Raw genomic sequence first — 21,426 nt, 5'->3', positions numbered from 1 at the left:
ACAAAGACTATCATCATTTGGGCATCATGCACACCCTTTGTGGGCAATGGGAGCCCCTGACAAGCGACTCAGATCAGAACTTGCACACTTGGTGCCCCAGCCCCTTCTTCGCTTGGGGCAGTTGTTTGGCAATATAGGCCCCAGTGGCACTATTTTCCCCCTCCCCCCCAATGTAGCCTCCCTCTGAGAGAAGCCACAGCTGGAGAGGGAGTGCCACCCCGCGCACACCCCCCCCCCCCCCCCCCCCCCCGCGCGGTGCGTGTTTGTCAGTCTCATACCTCACGTGAGGGTCCATTGTATCTTTCTTCCTCGATTGAGGGTTCTAGTCTGCATTACAGGATGTTTTCTTTTGACTAATAAAGCATCTTTTCTTGGGGGGAAAAAAAGATTTATATCACCTCTTCTATTTATTGTATCTCAATTTCAATAGTAAATTAGACAGACAAGCCTAATCACTTACCTGAAATGATCGATCCAATGATACTGCAAAGGCTGAAACCAAGGCACAGCAACGTTGACAAAAGATTGAAGTGCCGAAGAGAATGCAAAGATGGTAGTTGTGAAAGAAGAAGCGTGAAAGCCCCAAATATGATGGTATATTCGAACAATCTCAAGTGATTATGCACTAAAGCCTCTGCAAAGATTCCCTGTGATTAAAAAAGGAACATTTTGACATGAGAAAACCACAAACCAGACTTACAGGTTGTGGCCTCATGGAATGAATCGAAAGATTAGTAGTAATAACATAACACACAAAAAGAAAACCAAAAGTTTGTATAGAAGAGATGCAAGTCAGACGAGACATCACAACAGTTCAACTTCAAAAAAAAAAAAACTTTTAGGTTAAAGTTTGACAAAGCTACATGAGTTTCACTTCCTGATCCCTGAATGTAATGGAGCATCTTTTGAGTAATTTCTTTCCATTAGCCTCTGTGTCAATATTAAGTACAGAATAACCGTGTCCAAGCACTTTGATGTCTATGGCCACAAGAAGTTCAGCTGCCTTAAATGAGTGTCCAACAAGCATATGCACTTCATGCGAGGCAACGTAAGTTGGGTGGGTTGAGAGGAGTGGGTTAAACATAAAGAATCTTTTCAGTCTAGTTGCCATGGGAAAATAGTTTGGAAATGGCAAAACTGTCACTTGTTGACATGTGAAGCACCCTTCAAGCACACAGTCAATCTGCACCTTCTATGGACAAGATGAGGGTAATTTTCCCTTCCATTTTGAGCTATAGAGATATAAAAGGCATATGATACAGAGCTGCAGCTTTGAGGCCTAGAATGAAGGCAAATACTTATCCATTGCATGAGAACAGCAGCCTGGACGATAGAATCAGGCCTGCCCATTCAAGGGTAGGCCACTACCCTATTAACCACACACCCACCCCCCCGGCTCTCTTTAAATTATAAGAGTGGCCGGACTATACTCATATTCCTTGTATGAAATTATGGCAGTCCTCTAGTGAACCATTCAGTTGTTTTTTTAAGCTTCATTCTCCTGTTAGATGGCAGGTTACACACATTTACTCAACCAGATCTTCAAAGATGTCATACATGAATCGAGGCACATACCTCTAATGTTTGTCCACCGAGCAAAATTAGTGCTACAACAACAATGAAACAACCTAGGTACTGCAAGGGAGCCACAACAAAATAAGCCCAGGAAGGTCCTGCACAAGAAGCATGCAAGAGCTTAGAGTTAACCTCACGCCATCTTGCTCCAGGATTTTCAGTACATGTACATGGGAGGCCCGTTTGGGCAGTATGGCAAGCTGAAGGAGCAGATACAAGGGTTGGAAAACCATGTTGCAGAGAACCCAAGACACAAGTTGGCTCGATGATGCGGGACAGCCTAGTGGCACAATCAAGGACATTTTCCTCCAGCAAAAGGAGGAAATTGCGGGTCTTACAAAGGACCTTCAGAAACAGGTGGAAAAAAAGACAGCATTGTTTAGGGCTGCATGGACATTGGAGCTAGGGAACCTCCAGAAGGAGTTTACTGAGTTTCAGGCTGCAAGGGAAGATGGGGAAATATCAGTACACTCAGCCTTGGCCTTGGAGGTATAGGAGCTCAAATATGCCAGTGTTCAGCATCAAAAAGACCTAGAACAAGCCATGACTGAAATGCAGGCCTCAAGATGGATATTGAAGAAACCATTCAATGGGTAGAAGGTACTAAGGACATAACAGCCACTTGCCAATGGGTGGAAGTGGCACATAAACAATGCCCAAATGTAGACCAAAATGCCACGACATTGGAAGAGGAAAAATGCCAACAATCTCGTGCATCGAATTAATGTCCAAGTGATTGGGCTCCCCGCAAGATCTTCCCCCAAAATAGATGGGGAACAGCTATGTAGATAGATGGGCGTGGATGGCATGCCATTCATTGATTTGTGACAAGCAAGGAAAGACACGACCAGGGAGAGACCTTTTTTGCTTAAATTCAGGGATGCTTTTGCTCGCCAGGCTTTTATGGCCGAACATATTGCATTGAAAGGCACCAAGATTTACATAGGGGATGACCTCACCCTTTTTCAGGTGGAGCAAGGGAAAGTTGGCATGATACACATTCACGAGGCATGCAAAGCAAGGAAATGGGTCGTCTCTCGTGATAGTAGGGTCATCATAACATAGACACACCCAGCACGATGGGACGGGGTCTATGAGACTCAGAATATGCTTCACCTAGCTGCATGGAATTGCTATGGGACTTTATGGAGAATATGCTTCACCTAGCCGCATGGAATTGCCATGGGACTTTATGGTCCGACCCAGGTGCTTTGCCCAGACTTGCACGTGAAGAGAGATCATTTTTTATATAGAGTCATCAAAAAGCCCCACAAGGGGGCTACCTGAGGTATCAAGATATGTATTGGAGTCGGCATATAGAGGACAGACGCGCATCACTTTGGGTTTGGAGGGGGAGACAACGCGGGTGCGAGGGGGGGGGGGGGGGGGGGGGGGGGGATGCCTATTTAGGCCCCACATATGCAGAGTACTCACATTGGCCAGGCGGGATGAGGAAGCCCTTTTCATGTGGACGCCTTTAGCCCGTCGGCCAGGCTCCCAAATATTACACATTGTAGTATGTTATTTCCCACCAAAGACGTTTGCTTTTACATGGGATTTGTTGCAAGATGGACACTCCGGGATAACGAGACATCCCATTGTAGATCAACACCTCATGCATCGCTTCCATGTCCAAAAAATTCCTACCATAGCTAGTGTTGTCCCAATGTCCTCCTATGATGACTGTTGTAGAACTGATATCTCAAGTAGCCCCCTTTCTGGGCTTTGATGAGTCTCTCAGTGTAAAAAATGATCTCTCTCCCTATGTAAGTCTCAGCGAAGCCACCTAGGTCTGACCATAAAGTCCCATTGCAATTTCATGCAGCTAGGTGAAGCAAATCCTTGGTCTCATAGACCCCATCCCACCCCGTCCCGTCATGCGCGGCGTCTCTCTGCTATGATGACCCAACCATCACATTAGACAACCCATTTCCCTACTTTGTGTGCCTCGTGAACCTATATCATGCCAACTTTCCTTTGCTCCACCTGCAAAGGCGTGCGGTCATCCCCTATGTAGATCTTGGTGCCTTTCAATGCAATCCGTTTGGCCATAAAGGCCTGACGAGCAAGAGCATCCTTGAATTTGAGCAAAAGAGGCCTCTCCCTCGTCATGTCTTTCCCTGCTCGCCACACATGAATGAATGGCATGCATGATGCCATCCATGCCCATCTGTCTACCTAGTTGTTCCCATCTACTTTGGAGGAAGCTGCTGCAGGAAGCCCATCACTCGTACATTCAATGCACGAGATTGTCGGCGCTTTTCCTCTTCCAGTGCCGCCTCCATGATGCCATTTTGGTCTACGTTTGGGTGTTGTTTACGTGCCACTTCCACCCATTGGGAGGTGGCTGTTATGTCCTTCTTAGCACCTTCTACCCATTGAGTGGTTGTTTCAATATCCATCTTGAGGCTTGCATACCCATTGAGTGGTTGTTTCAATATCCATCCTGAGGCTTGCATTTTCAATCACAGCTTGTTCCACGTCTTTTTGATGCTTAACACTCGCATCTTTGAGCTTCTATACCTCCAAGGCTGGGGCTGCGTGTGCTGATATTTCTTCATCTTCCCTTGCATTCTCTGCAACGGAGGCTTTAAACTCACTAAGTAAACTCCTTCCAGAAGTTCTCTAGCTCCAATGCCATGCAGTCCTACATGATGATGTGATTTCTTCCGCCTATTTCATAAGGTCCTTTTTAAGACCTGCAAATTCCTCCTCTTCCTGGAGGAAATTGTCCTTGATTGCTACTGGGTTGTCCCCCCGCATCATTGGATTCCAACTTGTGTCTCACATTCTATGCTACATGGTTTTCCAACCCTTGTATCAGCTCCTTCGACTTGCTAAGCTGTCCATTTAACCGATTATTGCCTGTTGTTGAAATTCTGCACACACACACACACACACCCCCCCCCCCTTAACTGTGATTTTTATGATTTTCTGTTGCAAGTAAAAAAGAGGGGGCAAATGCAAAATGGAAAAATCTGATTTGGCAGAAAATGAAAAGGAGAAGATGGAAACTGGAAGACAAAGGCAAAATCGATATCCCCCAATTTTGGGGAAATTCTGACTGAGAGAGAAAATCAACTGACACTCCTGTCGATTTGGGGGTTTTGCAGGTCAACGGAAGTGGGAGCAGAAGAGTAGGGCACAGGTGCTGGTGTGGACATGCAGCATCGAAAAGAGAGTCTTGATGAGTGGCAATCAGCAATGGCGAGGTGGAGAGGCAGCGTGAATGGTTAAAGCTGGCACAAGAGGGGGGAAGGGAGGAGGCATCGAAGAGAGAAGGTGACAAAATAGGGTTTCAGACATAGAAAGCAGCGGAATAGGGTTTCGAAGAGAAAGAAGAAGGCAGCACGAGGAGAGAGAAAGCCTGGCATTGCTTCCTAAAACATTGGCCAGCAGCAATTTAGGGTTTAGTGCAGGCTACAAGGCTTCACACCATGGGAAGAGAGAGAGAGAGAGCTCTCTTTTTCTCTCTCCCACACACACACAACAACAACAACAACAAAAAGAACTACAATGTAATGCGGCAAACAATGTCATATTGCATTTGACAAATTCATATGATGCCTTAACAAATAACTCATTATCAACGGAGAGTGCCATACCAATAACATGCAAGGCAACATCCCAAAAGCGATGACAGCGTTTCCCCTGAGCCTCCAGCTTTTCTACGGCTAATGATAAAGAATAGTAGGCATAAAAGGATATGGCAGCTGCCACAATTAGGGCAACAATGCCAGAAGTCCAACCCAAGGCTGCCATTGCAAAAGGCAATGCTAGGAGGGGCGGACCAGCTGTAGCAGAAGTAAGATGATAGCCGGCATGAATCCATGTCCCTGCAATGTATAACAACCATCACATGAGCAAAATGCAGTACAGAGCAGCACTCTATTATACCTGCCTAGCAACAGCACACTTACAGGCAACCCTTCTTGACATGAAACTGATTGGCTCTGCCATGCTTAGCAAACAGACAGAAAAATGTAGTACAGTGCAGCGCTCTACTAATCATGCCTGGCAACAGCACGCCCATAGACAACCCTTCTTCTTTTTTTCCCGACTGACCTTAGGCCCAAGATCCTCCCGCCGTAGTTACCATTTTTCACCGCTCGTATGCGCTTTTTTATCCATCCGTAAACAATGCCGCCAAGGAAGCACCTAGTGGGGTTTTCAACCCAAGACCTCTTGGTCCTAGGCAAACACCTTCACCACTTGAGCTGTCACCTCATTGGCCATAGACAACCCTTCTTGACATGGAAATGATTTGCTTTGCCATGCTTAGCAAAATGCAGCACAGCAGAATGCTCTATTACCATGCCTGGCTACAGCACACTTATAGACCCCTTCTTTCGGCAAGGGAATGATCTGCTTTGCCATGCTTAACAAACAGACATAGCATGTTTTTTTGTGTATGTGGTAGACTTTGGTGTGTCAGAGTAGGCCAGGCGTATACCTTTGGATTCAAGGACAAACTTTGTGCCAGCATCTTCTTCTATAGAATCAGTTGAAGACCCAATGAGAGGAGCAAGTGTAGAGCTGCCATTCTCCTCCATTTGCATTTAGCTTGGAAGATACTCCAACCATCAACTGACAACCATAATCTTTTGCTTAGTGCCCTCACACTTGCAAGAACATTGTTTTGATTCACTATGATAGCAGCAGGCAATTAGCAGAAGGACTTATCTTACTTCTATGCACATCTTATCAAGAAATTCATGTCAAACCTCATAAGCTACTTATAAGGAGCATACACTACATGTTAACAACACAAGAATCATCACCATCATGTTGAAAAGCACATTTGGACGCATATAACCAGTACCTATCATCTTAATCTTGCCCTAAGCTGAATTAACTCACTAAATTCTGTCATTTCTACATAGTGTAGGGCAACATTATATTAAACATGTGGGAAATCGTGTCTTCTTCCAGGTTATGGGGATGGCATGCTAGTAGCCAAGCTTCCTGGTTCTTGTTAATTCAAGCAATTAACGGTGCAGAAGAGAATTTAAAGTGGAAATCGATGATTAGCAAACCCATTTTCTTAATTACATACTCCCTGATGAGCTTAGACAAGATGCAATGAGAGATTACTTGATGTGGATTAATTGTCCGCCCATCAATTAGGATATATGTCCCTGCAATGTACATGAAATGCTCGCCAATGTACCTTTAATTGTCGGACGTCCCTCAGTGAATAGCCTCCCAGCTGTTTGAAAGAAAGTTTCAAGATTTAACTCTTCCTGTAACGGAAAGTTATGGTACGTAATTTCCATAATTTCTGTTGCTTTTTTTATTTTTTTAAAATTATTTTTTATTTTTAAAAAAAGTAAATGTTTCGACAGTGAAATTGATGAAATTGTTAATCAATGTTGTTTTTTTCTTCCAAAGAGAAAGATAACTTTAAATTATACTAGTTGGGAACCCGTGCTTCCCACTTCTTTTGAGGCTTCCAAAATCAAATTCTACCCAAACCTCTTCAAACCTCCTCCTCCCCTTCCCGAACCTCCAAATTCTTGTCACGTAATTCTTGTCACGTGGCAGCTTTGTGAAACTCTTCCTTAAGATAATATATATATAGAGATAGAGATATAGAGATGGAGAATTTGCGTTACCATAAAAAGGAAATATGCCTCTCAACCACATTAGAGAAGGTTTTTCTCGGAGCCATCCAACATCTTAGAGCCATAGGGGTTCGTGAGAATTCTAAGCTCAGCAAGAAAGTAATCTAGCTTCCACTCCGGATGATAAGTGCTCGGGATACTATCTAAGGGTTGTTGCATTCAATCATCAACAAACTATCTAATGGTGAAGGTATATTGTGTAGTTTTAATTTTCAAAAAAAAAGATTCATTGTAGATCTATTTCGATTAGCATAGACATTATTTATAATAAAAAGATAATCATCAATAAGTGATCCAAAGGTGAATTTTTATATAATTTTATTTTTAAAATATTTGAGTTTGGTCTTACCAATGTTTTGATTAACATTTATGGTTTATGTAATTATAGTTATTGTTGATGATAAACACTTTATAAAGTTTAGATAGTGGCATTTGGCAAGCCACCCTTTTGTAAAGGGTATTTGTAACTTGTATTTAAAATGTGACTTAAAAACCTCTACCTCCCCTATTTTATTTGGATGAAGTTTTCTTAAGAATGTGAAGTGTTCACTTGATAAAACACTTGCTTTCAAAAGAACAGAAGCAAAGAGAGTGATTTGTGTGACACATGTGAGGACCAGTGGTGTAGTGGAGCTATGATAGCGCTTACCTCATGCGTGTGATTGCATGCATCTCGTACATCGACGGGTGGTCAATAAGACGGGGCTTGCATGGCATGGTCGCCCAGATTGTGGCACCAAGATGGGGAGGAGGGCTCGAGTGGATTGGGGGAGTGGGAGCCTGATGTTAAGGAAGAGATGAAGCGATGCAGAGAGGAGGTGGAGATCGAGTTTTCCAGGAAGAAGTGTGTACCCGACTGGCTAAACGATAGACTTTGTTCTCAATCGAAGGAGAAGGTATGTCTGAAGCTTAATCATAAGCTAGTCAGAAATCAAGTGGGCCTCTTTTCCATGTGTAGCGCCTTTGTTTTTGTTCTGGTAGACCCCCGTCCAAGGCTGAGTTGGGGAAGTTGCTTCAGGAAAGCGTACTCCATGAAAACGTTATCTCCAAGGTGTTTTACTTAGGTAAAGGCTTTTTCAATGTCCTTTTTGTTAAAGGCCAGTCTGTGAGACAGAGCTATTTTGCTAAAGGTCCTCTTTTCTTTGGCCAACGTCTTGTGCATGTGTTCCCCTTCGACCCTCTTTTCGATGTTAACAAGAGTATCTAGAATGCATGCCCTGTTTGGGTTGAAGTGGTGGGCCTCCCCTCTTGGGTCCCACACACACTGAGAGTCTCTATTGACTGCTCTGCTCTTTCTAGTCATATGCCTTTAAACTGGTGTTCGGATGTAAGAAATGGGAATGAACGTGACCTCTCTCACTACCCCACAAGGAAACTAAGAGTCAATAATCTACTTCTTAAGGATGCTCTTTTTGTGGAATACATTGAAGATGCAATTAGTAAGTTGAGAAGGAGAGGGTGTTGTTGGATAGGTGTCATCTCCAGATGGTGTCACGCTAGTGGCACACTCTTTAGCCTCGAGGCATTTTTGGGATTTATAGCATTCATTTCCATTTTTTCCTATTTACACACATTTTTGGGTGGAGGAAAGGGTGGAGGAACTTTCCTATATATATGAGGCATTGTAGTTCATTTCTAATCAAGTTGGCTAGTGGTTCATTGATGAGTTCTTGAGTACATTGTCTCTTCTCTCATCTCTTCTTTCTCACATGGTATCAGAGCAAGGTGGTGGCGCACATAGAGCCTCCTTATCCTTCTTCCTCTCTACCTCTAGTCCTCTTCAACAACCCCGCTTTGAATGGCGTTTTTTCATTCTTTGATTTTCTGCTAAATGAATGCGTTTTTGAGGATTATGCCCGCGTAACCTACTGGAATCATCGTGGTCTACAACTTTGCAGAAGAAAGTTTTCGTAAATTCCTCACCTTGATGCTAAGTCCAAACTTATGATATTCACAGGATATGCTTCTCGCTCCAAAGGGTTCCGTTTTTGGGATCCTTCTCGTGAGGATATTGTTCTTTCACGTGATGCCATCTTTGATGAGCATGTTTTTGGTCTTGATGAGTTACCACCTTCTACATCTCTCTCAGATCCATTTCCATCTCTTGAGCTTGGGCCTCTCTCATTCCCTACAGTCTCATCCTCATCTACACCATCAGTTCCTACTTCATCCCCTTCATCCATTTCGATTGCGACACCTACTACTTCATTGGATTCTACACGGACTTCTGGTCCTCCAAAATGGGTTCGCTCTCTACTTCAGGATTCAGGTGGAGATACACTTATTGGTTACTCAGATTCTGATTGGGCAGGGTGTATTGATACTAGGCATTCCATGTCAGGCTATTGTTTTATGCTTGGTAAAGGACTTGTTTCTTGGAAATGTCAAAAGGCGAATTACTTCTTCTTCATCGACTGGAGCAGAGTACAAGTCATATCTTGATGCCACTTCTGAAGCACTTTGTTGGCTTCAGCAAATTCTGAATCACCTTGGATGTTCATATACTCCGACACTCATCTACTCAGATTCACAGAGTGCTATTGCTTTAGCCAAAAATCCAGTTATTCGAGGACGATCCAAACACATTGATGTTCATTTTCATTTTGTTCGTGATTGGATTTCTGAAGGTCACATTCAGCTTGAGTATTGTCCTACCAAAGATAATGTTGCTGATTTGTTTACTAAGCCTCTTCCTCGACTTACCTTAGATTATCTTCCTCAGCACATTGGCGTTGGTCCTCCCATTTGGACCTGAAGAGGAGGTGTTGGATAGGTGTCATCTCCAGATGGTGTCACGCTAGTGGCACACTCTTTAGCCTCTAGGCATTTTTGGGATTTATAGCATTCATTTCCATTTTTTTCTATTTACACACATTTTTGGGTGGAGGAAAGGGTGGAGGAACTTTCCTATATATATGAGGCATTGTAGTTCATTTCTAATCAAGTTGGCTAGTGGTTCATTTGATGAGTTCTTGAGTACATTGTCTCTTCTCTCATCTCTTCTTTCTCACAGGTGTGAAGATGATGCATGGAGGCAATTGCCAATGAGATGCAAGGAATTATTAGGGCTATGGGTAATTTGAGGGCAAAAGAAAGAAGGAATTCGGCTCTATAGTTAGAGAAACTTCAAATTAAAACACAAACAAGTGGGTTGAATGCTAAGGAAACTAACTTGTACTATAAATGCAAAGATGGCATTAAGGATGAAGATGGCAGATGTGCTAGAGAGGAGGGAAAGTGGTCTAAATGGAAATTTTTCAACAACAAAAGGAAACCAAAAAGCAGTCTGTTCAAACTATCCAAAAGGAAGGACAATAAAGAAGTGACGGGGAATATCATAGATGAAGATGGACTTCCTCTAAGGTATATGAACATCTTGGCCAAGAAATGGGTAAAGTTCTTGGGTTCTATCCTTAGTTTGAAGGAGGATTGTTCCTTGAGGAGGTTTCAAGCAGAAAATGGATTGCTGGGATTAAGCAATCAGAAGGTGGACCCTAACAAAGCTAATTGGTTGGAAAGAGATATAAATGTTGAGGAATGTTGGGTTGCCTTGCTGAAGTTGGGGAGAGGCAAAGCTCCATGATGGAATGGGTTATCTACTGAATTCTTCATTGCCTTTTGGCCTTCCTTAAAAGACATTATGGGGGAAATCTGTAGGAAAGATTTCAATACTGGTAACATGCATAGGGATTTTAAAGAAGGGTTGGTGAAACTGATTCCAAAACAAACTGCCTGTAAACAGGTTTGGTCACTGGAGACCTATCACCTTGCTTACTATGATCTACAAAATCTGGGCTAAAGTGATTGCCCTCAGCATTACCCTTGTCTTGCAGGAAATAGTATCCAAAAAACAATATGGCTTTATCAAGGGTAGGTCAATTTATGACCAACTTGACTTAGAAAAAGCCTATGACAGAGTGCATTGGTCCTTTGTTGCAAGAATCATGGAAAAACTTGGGTTTGGGACTAAAATGGCAACCTGTATTTACACTATGTCCTGGGGTGGAGTTTCTAATGTGCTATTGAATGGAAGAGTTGTAGGAGGGTTTGAGATTAATAGACTTGTTAGACAAGGATGTCCTCTAGCCCCTCTCTTATTTGCCATTGCTTCTCACCCCCTGGTGGTGTCACTTGAAAATGCTTGCACAGAGTTGGGAGAATCAAGGGTCTAAAACTGAAATATAGTGATCAATTGATTATATAATGTTTTGCTGATGACTCATTGCTCTTTCTAAAAGTTGAGAATAACAATGTTAGATTAGAGTGGCTTTAGATTTAGCACAGGAATTTGTTGATGCTTTTATCGGTCTAACAGAAGACAATGACTTTGATATGCACAGATGGGGATGTGAGGTGGTGCCAAAAGGTTATATCGTTAGGTTACTTGGCATCCCATTTGGGGTTGGTATTACTAATAAACAGATGGTTGATTAGGCAGTAAACATATTTTTCTAGAAGTTGAGGAAATGGAAGGGCATTAGAGTTCCATTCCATAACAGAATTGGGAGCACTCCAGCTTCTTGTTAGAGGAGGAGAGATGGAAACGGTTGTGTAAACTCTTAAATGAAGTAAAGTGTGAAGGGTAGGGGGCTATATTTTGTCATGCAGTATATCTGGGCCTTTTCTGCTTATATATATATAAATAATTATTATTGTTCCCCCCCAAAAAAAAGAATGTGTAGTGTTGATAGAGACCAAAAATAAAATTCCACAATGCACTTTTTTGTAAAATTATCCATAAATTCTAATTTCGTACACATAAAAAAAACTAATTTTCTTACATCCATAAATGACAATGTGTAATACTTGGTTAGCTTAAGCACTTGATTTTTTAAACCGATGACAAAATTGCAATCCCATTTAGGTTTGGAGAGACCCTTTATGTTGTTAGGTTGAAAAAAATATTTTTTAAATAAAGGCTGGAAGCCTTTTTTAACCAAATTTCTTTTGCTTGGTGGGGTCCATCCCCTCATGTGCAAGTCCTTATCTAAATTGAGAACCACCTTATGATTCACCAAGCTTCTACATGGAAGCATCTAAACCTAGCCTAACTTAGGGTGTTTACACACTTGGGTGGAAGCCCACGAAAAAGTTTTGGCCAACCAATGAGATCACCACAATCACTAATCAATTTATTTCTCTCGCCATGCGCTCCCAAGCATGCGCTCCCAAGCAACAGCCGATATCTGTAAAAAATCCTACGCACATCAATTTATTTCTCTCGCCATGCGCTCCCAAGCAACAGCCGATATCTGTAAAAAATCCTACGCACAGGCTCTTGCGCACAACTGAACGTCTTTTCTTTGACATTTGTTATCTCTATATCTTCCAGAGAGCTATGGTGGGCTGCAGCAACAGCAAGTCACGAAAGGTAATAGAGCCGTACTTTGAACAATTTTTAGAACACAGTTCTCTCTCTCTCTCTCTCTCTCTCTCTCTCTCTCTCTCTCTCTCTCTCTCTCTCTCTCTCTCTCTCTCTCTCTCTCTCTCTCTCTCTCTCTCTCTCTCTCTCTCTCTCTTTGCAATTTTTAATATACTTGCTAATACATGGTCAACATTCATGAGCTAGTCTGTTTCATAATATTTTCTACATGGCCATCATTCATCTATTGCATTGTTGCCTCGGTGTGTATGCTCAGGCATCCAAAACACCAATGGACTCCTACCAAACTTCTCAGCCCTTTGAAGAGTATCATGAAATTTTCCAACCCCAACAACCCAATGGATACTCAATCCACACAACACTCTTGGGCTCCACCCTCTTATCCATTCAATGTCATGAACGGTAAGAGGTGAAATCGTGACAAGCCATGAGACTGGCACGATGTGCAGGATGCCTTTTCTGTGGGCATGCCCACGGTCTGTAAAGGGTATTGTCGTCCAGCAGTTGTTATCAAAAAGCTGCCTGCCCACAACTCTCAACCTTTTTCGTGGGGGTAGGCTCGTAGTGTGCAAACACCCTTATTCCCTTTGAGTTTACACTCATATATACATATTTGTTTGTGTGTGTGTGCACACGTGCATGTGTTGGCCTAATTTCTTAGCTATGAGTTTACACTCTCATATATATAAGTTGTGTGCCACACACACACACACACACACACACACACACACACACATACTCTTACATATATGTATGTATGTGTATATATATACAGTCATGTGTGTGTGTGTATATATACGTACACACATATATGTATGTGTATATAATATATGCATGCATACATATGCTTATATATATGTATGTATGTGTATATTTACACACACACACACATATGTGGGATCATGTCATGTTGTAGGTTCTAAGAAAGTGTGGACCCAAAGCATCAATGTAGCAAAGTGGCTCTTTGTGTGTAAATGCCATCCTCGTCCATTAATATAGATATAAAGAAAGGCGTAAATTGCATGGAGTATAATATGAAATGTGCAACCCATTATGGGTGACATGAAGTACGAAAGTGTCTCTGTGCATGTTGCTTTCCAAATTAGTTTGGCAAACCTTTATGTATATACTAACATGTATACATTTAGGTATACATGCTTACATGTATACCTAAATGTGTGTTAACATAAATACTTTTATTTTAAGCTACATGTATACTAACCTATATAACTAAATGCACACCAACATAATGCATTTATTCTAATCTACATGTGTACTAACTTGCATACTATACTAAAATGTAAACTTACCTAAAGCATTTATTATAATCTACATGTATACTAACCTCATGCATTTATTATAATCTATATGTATACTAACCTAATGCATTTATTCTAATTTACATGTATACTAACTTGACTACCACATGAAAACTAAAATTTATACTAACCTAAATGCATACTAAAATGAATTTATACTTATATACATGCATACTAAAATGAATTTATACTTATCTACATGCACACTAAAATGAATATATATATTTACCTATGTGCATACTAAAATGAATTTATACTTATGTACATGCATACTTATTTTTAAGCAATATTATTAACCAAAGTTCAATGATATTTAAAAATGAGAATAAGAAAATGGTGTATGACATTAATATGCAAGCTTCATGTTACAAACATGAAGCTTTCTCTTCCACTTTCTTATCTCATTAAAGGAAGAAACATTAAATAACGATTCACAAAATAGTGCACCTTCCACTTTCTTATTCTCATTAAAGGAAGAAACATTAAATAATGATTCACAAAATAGTGCAAGTAAGAAAGAGAAAGCTTCATGTTTGTAACATGAAGCTTGCATATTAATGTCATACGTGCACTAGTATGTGAATCATCATTTAATGTTTCTTCCTTTATTTATTTTAATTTCATTACTTGTATTAAAAAACTAGAAAAAATCTCACAAAAGAAAAAACCCTGAAGGGCTTCTCTAAGGATTTGGGCAACCCACAAGAACAAGTGTACCATATATATTAGCTCACATCAAGCATTCGAAGCAATTTAAGTACAACTGGCTCTAGCAGTAATTTTTAGATTTCAACATAGACTAAAAATTAGCTAATGAATTAGTATAAGTCATGTTTTTTGATGCCATTTAAGCTATGATAATCTCTCCATGCTCACATTAAGTCTTATAGCTTGATTTGCCCCCTAGTTTCTCAAGTCATCAATTTACTCTATGTTTTCATATCAAAAATTCACCTACAAATAGAGAGTAATCAATGCTCAATTAAAGTGTTAATCTCAAACATTGAGGTTCAAATCTCTAATTGGGGTGTTGCTATTTCTCTTTTTCCATCATATTAGCACTCTAACACCATTTTTTAGGACCTCAAATCACTAATCCAAAATAGGATTTTTTAAATGCATTTTTACTTAAAATGGGCTAATGTATAATTAGTGGAATTCGGGCTTGCATCATGGTCGTTTTTGTACTAATATTGATTGTATAAGGGTAGACACTAACCTTGACATTGCTTAAGTGTTAAGAGGCCCTTCATTTGCATAATCATGACCACAAGATTGATGGTAGAGAAGTTCACAAGTGAAGGCTTCCACATTGAGATGAATAGATGAAAGAGTAGAGATGAAAATGCTCTATCTAACATTACATTGGGATTGGAGTGATGCATTCATACACCACATTACATTAGAGGAGAGAACTTCTAAGAACTCTACATAGGGCCTTGAGATAAATTGGAGAAATTATTCAGGGCAAAGGGAAAGAAGCCTTAGAATTAATTTTTATCATTTGGACATGAAAGTAAATGATTCTTTTCCCGCACATGTCAACAAAATGAAGAGCATCATGCAACAACTAGTTGGTTGCCCGTAGAAGAAGAAGATGCCATTGTCATCGTAATGAAGAGTATACTAAGTGAGAAGAGTTTAGGCCATTTGTGGCCATTTGAAGAATCTTCTCGATCCAAAGCTTGAAGGCACATAATCTCACACTCATGGAGGAAGACCACAGGATCAAAGCTAGAATTACACCTACAATGGGAGAACAAGAATTTTTCCACAAAGGACTAGGACCAAGAAACAGTAAGAAGAAAGGTTAAAATAAAGTGTCACTTTTGTAGTAAGAAGGGACATGTAGTAAAGGATAGCTAGCATATTGACTCCAAACTAAAGCAAACATGATGATTGAAGAGAAGGAGAAGACTTCGCAGGAAGGAATTTAAGACTCAAAAAATATATTTTAAAAAGAATTTAATGAGGGTCTACTTGTTAACCATATTCTCACCTATAGTGTAAAATCTCAAGCCAAAGTCAACACTATAGCCCAAGAGGCAATCTAAGATGGGCCACCTCTAACAAATAATTAAGAGTGTAGACCAGTACATGTGTATGATGATGATAGAGATTTTTCACTTAAGGGGGAGTGAAAATAGTTGATGAAGGGTACTTGGAAATGAGGGGGAGTGTTAGAAAATAAGTGATGAAGGGTACTTGGAAATGAGGGGGAGTGTTAGAAAATAAGTGATGAAGGGGAGTGTTAGAAAATAAGTGATGAAGGGTACTTGGAAATAAGGGGGAGTGTTAGAAAATAAGTGATGAAGGGTACTTGGAAATAAGGGGGAGTGTTAGAAAATAAGTGATTAAGGGTACTTGGAAATGAGGGGGAGCATGCACCTTAGAGATGATATGTTGATAAGGTTATAAGAAATCACACTAGTAAATGTTAGGAGGCATTGTACACCTCAAAAATTAATTTGGCATGGTAGATTCCCAGGAGAAGAGGGAACTTACTTCAAGTGGCAAGTGGAGTAGATAAAAGTCTTTAACTAGCATTGAATAAGAGGGACGTGGACCTAGAATCAAGGGAGATGATTAAGTGCATGCTTAGGTGATGATTAAGCTAAGCCATGGATTACTGATGATATACCTCAACCTAGTTAAAGGCACCCGATCTAATGGAAATTGTGTGTGTCAGATCAACTCTCTTGCATTCTCGTTATCTTATCACTAGTGCTAATTATTTGATCTACTTAGATTATGCCAAAATGTTGATCCTAATTCATTACTATCCACCCTAATCACTCCCAAATTGCAAATTATTTTATCTACTTATATTATGCTAAAATGTTGAGCCTGATCCATTACTATCCACCCTTAGATTATGCTAAAATGTTGAGCCTGATCCATTACTATCCACCCTTATCTCTCCCAGCTTGCAAATTTCTAGTGAATCTTCAAAGGTTGTCCCACTTGGTTGATTGGCAACATGTTTGGGTGGACTATGTCCGGTTCCTTTTCTACTCTTAGTTGGTTTTGAAACATTTCTTGACACTATCAAACCAAGTTTTGTTCTAGTTTGACACTTTTTATTGATAGAATCAAGATACTCACTCAATCCCTTGGGTGTTCATACATGTTCATGTTTCATATGCAACGGTCCTTGAATAGCCTTGTGATTAGTTAAAGCTATAGATACTAAGGTGAAATCTTCCTCTAGCCACTCTATATGGTGACCTTGTCATCACCTTTTTCCAACGTATTTGGTTAGATCTATGCTTCCTACTATTTTTTTAAGCTTAAGTAGACTCTTTCTTAGAAGTGGTAGCCTTATTTGAGTCCTTTGTAAAAAATATTTTCTTGGATTATAAGCATGTGACTATACTAAGAGCTATGGAGGTTTTCCTACCACTTTGGACACGTAAAAGAATTTAAACTTATGGTTTGAGCACTATATTGCACCCCTAAACCTGAGGATGAGGTTGCTTATATATTAGTTAACCCTAAGGTGCCTATTCACACCTAGACGGCCATGGGAAAAAACCCAATGGAATAAAAGTGCCCATTGCATAAGTACATGTCCTCACAGTGTAGTACTACTATATATCTAACAAACCCCCTTAGTACAAATGTGAGGTTTACATAAATTGCAAATTAATCTATAAAAGGGAAGAGGCCCAAAGCTTTGCAGAAGGCCTCAAAATTTTCACATGATAATTTGAAAAGATCTGCCACATTATCATATGTACTATAATAGATCAGATTGATCTCTCCTGCATGGAGCCTCTCTCTGACGACATAGTGGTAATGCAATAGATCAAACTTACATGGAGACTCTCTTTGAGATAGTGGTAACGCCCTTCAATGTTCTTGGCCCTAGCATGAAAGATAGGATTCTTTATAACTACCACTGCGCTCGACTGTCATAGATGAGAATAGGAGTAAGGGTGTCTAAAGGGAACACAAAGATCCTTTATAACTACCACTGCGCTCGACTGTCATAGATGAGAATAGGAGTAAGGGTGTCTAAAGGGAACACAAAGATCCTTCATCAATCTTCTCAACCATACACATTCAACTGTCACCTGCTGCTCTGTATTTAGGTTCACAAGACGATGTTGCCACAGTTGGTTGCTTCTTGCTAAGCTAAGATATATAGAAATTGGCGAGAAAGAAACAATTTCTAGATGTGGACTTGTGTATGTAATAGCCTACATAGCCTGAATCACTGAAGGCCTAATATGCACAAATTACCGAGAAAGAAGGAGTTGCTAGATGTGAAATTACTTGCCCAGTCAAAATCATTGGAGGCCTACAATTCTAAATCACCTCCCTTGGCATAAAACAATCCAAGATCTTGAGTGCCTTGCAAGTACCTAAAGATACGTTTAATTGCATGCCATGATTAGTGCCTAGGCAATGCATGAACTTTGAAAGTTATGACACACCATACTAGATGTTTGGTCAAGTGTTGTGTAAATAGATTAGGCATACAATAGCTTAATCATAAGTGGTTATGTCAAATGGTTCAACGGCATCCTGTAGACTAAGCTTTACACCAAGTTCCATCGATGTAGAGATTGGTTTGCAACTTTCCATATTGAATGTAAGTAGTGCATTGATGTACTTTGACTGCTTAATGATTATACCATCATCTCTATTGTATGAACTGCATACCCAAGTAGTCGCACAAAAGAACAAGAACTGACATCTTAAAATTTGAGGTGAGGTCAACCTTGAAAGGTGTAATGAAATCCTCATTTGTGCCTATCACCATTAGCATGCCATCTAAATAGGAAATGACAAGCAAATCTTGCTTATCCTTTTTCACATATAAAGTGCTTTTGGTAGGACTATTTTGAAATCCCCATCCAATTAAATAGGCACAAATCTTGTGGTATGAAGTTCTTAGAGCTTGTTTAAAACCATATAGAATTTGTTTTTGACTAGGTTAGGCAAAATGAGCTGGTTGACTCACATAAACTTCTTCCTACAAGTCACCACTCAAGAATGTTCTTTTGACATCTAATTGATGCACTTTCCATCCATGATGGGTTGCCAAAGCAATAATAAATCGGATAGTGGTCATATGGAAAGTGGAAAGTGGGAAGTGGGAAGTGGGAGAAAAAGTTTCATCATAATCAATCTCTTTCTGCTATTAGGCATAACCTTTTGCAACAAGTATGGCCTTGAATCTATCAATGGATCCATATGCCTTTATCTTGACTTTGAAAACCCACTTAATACTAATAGCTTTCTTACCAAGTGATAGATCCACTAAATCCCAAGTACCATTTTTTCTGAATGGCATGAATTTTATCCTGCATGGCCTTCACCCAATTTGGATCTTCTTGAACCTCTTATAAAGACTCGGGTTCCTCTACATCATGTAGAGAACTAAGAAATACAAACTCCACAATATCTACTAAAGAAGTGGTTCTAGCACTAGATTTGGTTCTACTTTGCAAAGGAGCAACTTTTTTTTGTAAGGAAAAAGATCCTTCAATTAGTTAAAGAAAAAATAGCCACAAAGGACTAAGTACAACCATGAAGAGCTAAAATACAAACTCGCCTCATATTAGGGCGGGAAACAAGTGATCATAAGGGGAAGAGATGCATCTCATACAGGGGGAGGGGGGGAAACAACCACACAGGTGGCCTATAATGCCAAATGGGGTCACCGCCACCTCTATTTGGCATTATAGAGGCCAGGCCTCCAAAGTCACCCTCTCATAAGCATTCTCAAAGTCTAGGAGTAGCACAATGAGGTCTTGTTGTCGCATCCTGGCCAAAGCTGTCGTCTCCCAAAAGGTAAAGATGTTGTCCGTAATACTCCGATCCTGAACAAAACTAGTCTGAGTGTCATGGATCAAGTCTGGGAGGGAAGACTGAAGTCGCATGTTGATGGCCTTGGCCAAAAGCTTATAGGCCATCCCTATAAGTGTGATGTATCTACACTATCGGATCTCCAATCTATCATCACCCTCCTTGGGAATCAAATGTATCAAGTCCTCTGTGAGCCTCGAGCATGGCACCTGCTGTGAGCATAATCTCATTGAAGGCAGCGTGAAGGCCACCTTCCATCATGAGGTCCCAACAATGGCGAATAAAGAAAGAAACATGAATCCCATCCTGGGCATTTGCCCTTGGGTAATGCATTCACCACCTTCGTCGGCTCCTCGACAGTGAAAGGGGTCAATAAGAAAGACTGAAGGGAGGGGGAACCACCCATCTCGTGTGCCTCTAGACTCTCTCACGCACATCCATCACCTGGGGGGATCATGGGGCACCAGTGAGAAGAGATCGAAAGAAATTCGTCGATGGCTCTCACTGCGGGGGATTAGAAACAATAGCTCCATCCTGGCCACGTAGCATGTGAATACCGTCTCTCCTCCTGTGTGGGCTAGCTATCTCAAAGAAGTCTCTAGTAACTCTGTGGCCTGAGTCCATAATGAGGCCTTGGCATGGTATCTATACTCCACCCTCCTCTCCTCAATGGAACAAATCTCCGTGTGGGTGACAGCGATTTGACTCTCGATCCATGGGCTGTCTGGGGAACTATCCTAAAGACGCTATAAAGAGGCTAGGCCCCTCAAACTCCTCTCCTGCTCTCGAAATCCCTCCAATCTACTATGGCTTGCCTCTTGTAATAAGAAAATACTGACCTCCCCAAGGCCATTTATCCAAAGTGTACGCTGCAGATCTTGAAGAAAAGTCCTTACGTGCCCATATTTGCTCAATTTGGCTACAAATCTCAGGGTTGTCCTGAATGAGGCTGTCTGGAATCCTGGAGCTCGCATGTCTATCATGCCTCCATGGTCCTCTAAGGACAGAATAACTGGGCATGATTTGAAAATGTAGTGCTAGCCAGAATACCAACCATGCCTCCACGACTGCAAGCCCACTCATCAACATAAAACTTGTCCAACTGAGAGAGGTTGGGGCCACTGCTCTGCCTATCTAATCGAGAGAAGCTAAGACTCCCAAGGCTACGCCCGAAATCTAGAAGATGCCAAGTGTCATGTCCCCTAAGAATCAGTTTCATCTCCTCCCATGTAGAGTACTCCAATCCTGAGACTGTGGCCATGCCACCTCCAAGTCTGTTCTCTGCTCCTATCATGTTGAAGTCACCGCCCATGCACCAAAAATTAGCCTGGGGCAAGGCCTGTCGGACAGTGCTCCAAAAGATAGATTTACCTGTAGTTGCATTCGGGGCATAAATGTTGAGGAAGCCAAAGCTGGCTTAGACGGGGAGTATTCACAATTTGTCCTAGTGCGGAGTCGCGCCAAGTGGGTGTGGGTCCTGCCCTCCATGTACTGCCACTCTACCTGAGTGGTGCAAGAGTATGCATACTCCATGCTCCATCGATCACATTGGAGGTATTTGTAAGAAGGGGGGAGAGGTATTGTGAGAGAGGTATGCATGAACACAAAAAGCAGCACCTCCAAGATGGAGGTCACCATCTCCCCTCCCTAGACTCTGTGGGGGCTGATCCACCAAGCTCCATCTTGGCCAAAGGCCATAGATGAGTAA

At 41.1% G+C, this 21,426-nt stretch overlaps 1 protein-coding gene across 2 annotated transcripts in view; it reads right to left on the bottom strand.

The window, feature by feature from the left end:
- LOC147619533 (GABA transporter 1-like) overlaps nucleotides 1–6,806 on the bottom strand; it is a 34,744-nt gene extending 27,938 nt beyond the window's left edge. Inside the window, exons 1-5 of one of the 2 annotated variants that reach the window (XM_086773221.1) lie at nucleotides 6,746–6,806; nucleotides 6,029–6,162; nucleotides 5,181–5,411; nucleotides 1,576–1,673; nucleotides 461–647 (exon numbers count right to left, since the gene is read on the bottom strand). In XM_086773221.1, coding sequence (XP_086629347.1) covers nucleotides 461–647; nucleotides 1,576–1,673; nucleotides 5,181–5,411; nucleotides 6,029–6,134 — 622 coding nt within the window. In that variant the 5' untranslated portion in view covers nucleotides 6,135–6,162; nucleotides 6,746–6,806. Of the gene's footprint in view, nucleotides 1–460; nucleotides 648–1,575; nucleotides 1,674–5,180; nucleotides 5,412–6,028; nucleotides 6,163–6,669 lie in introns of both variants that reach the window. The other variant, XM_086773223.1, reaches the window with a different exon arrangement.
- Between the last annotated feature and the right edge of the window lie 14,620 nt (nucleotides 6,807–21,426).

Source organism: Cibotium barometz, chromosome 33, assembly GCF_041138505.1.
Source record: "Cibotium barometz isolate CiBa-2024 chromosome 33, ASM4113850v1, whole genome shotgun sequence".
Lineage (NCBI taxonomy): Eukaryota > Viridiplantae > Streptophyta > Polypodiopsida > Cyatheales > Cibotiaceae > Cibotium > Cibotium barometz.
Note: the sequence above shows the minus strand (reverse complement) of the source record. Positions and strands in the feature narration are given on the sequence as shown.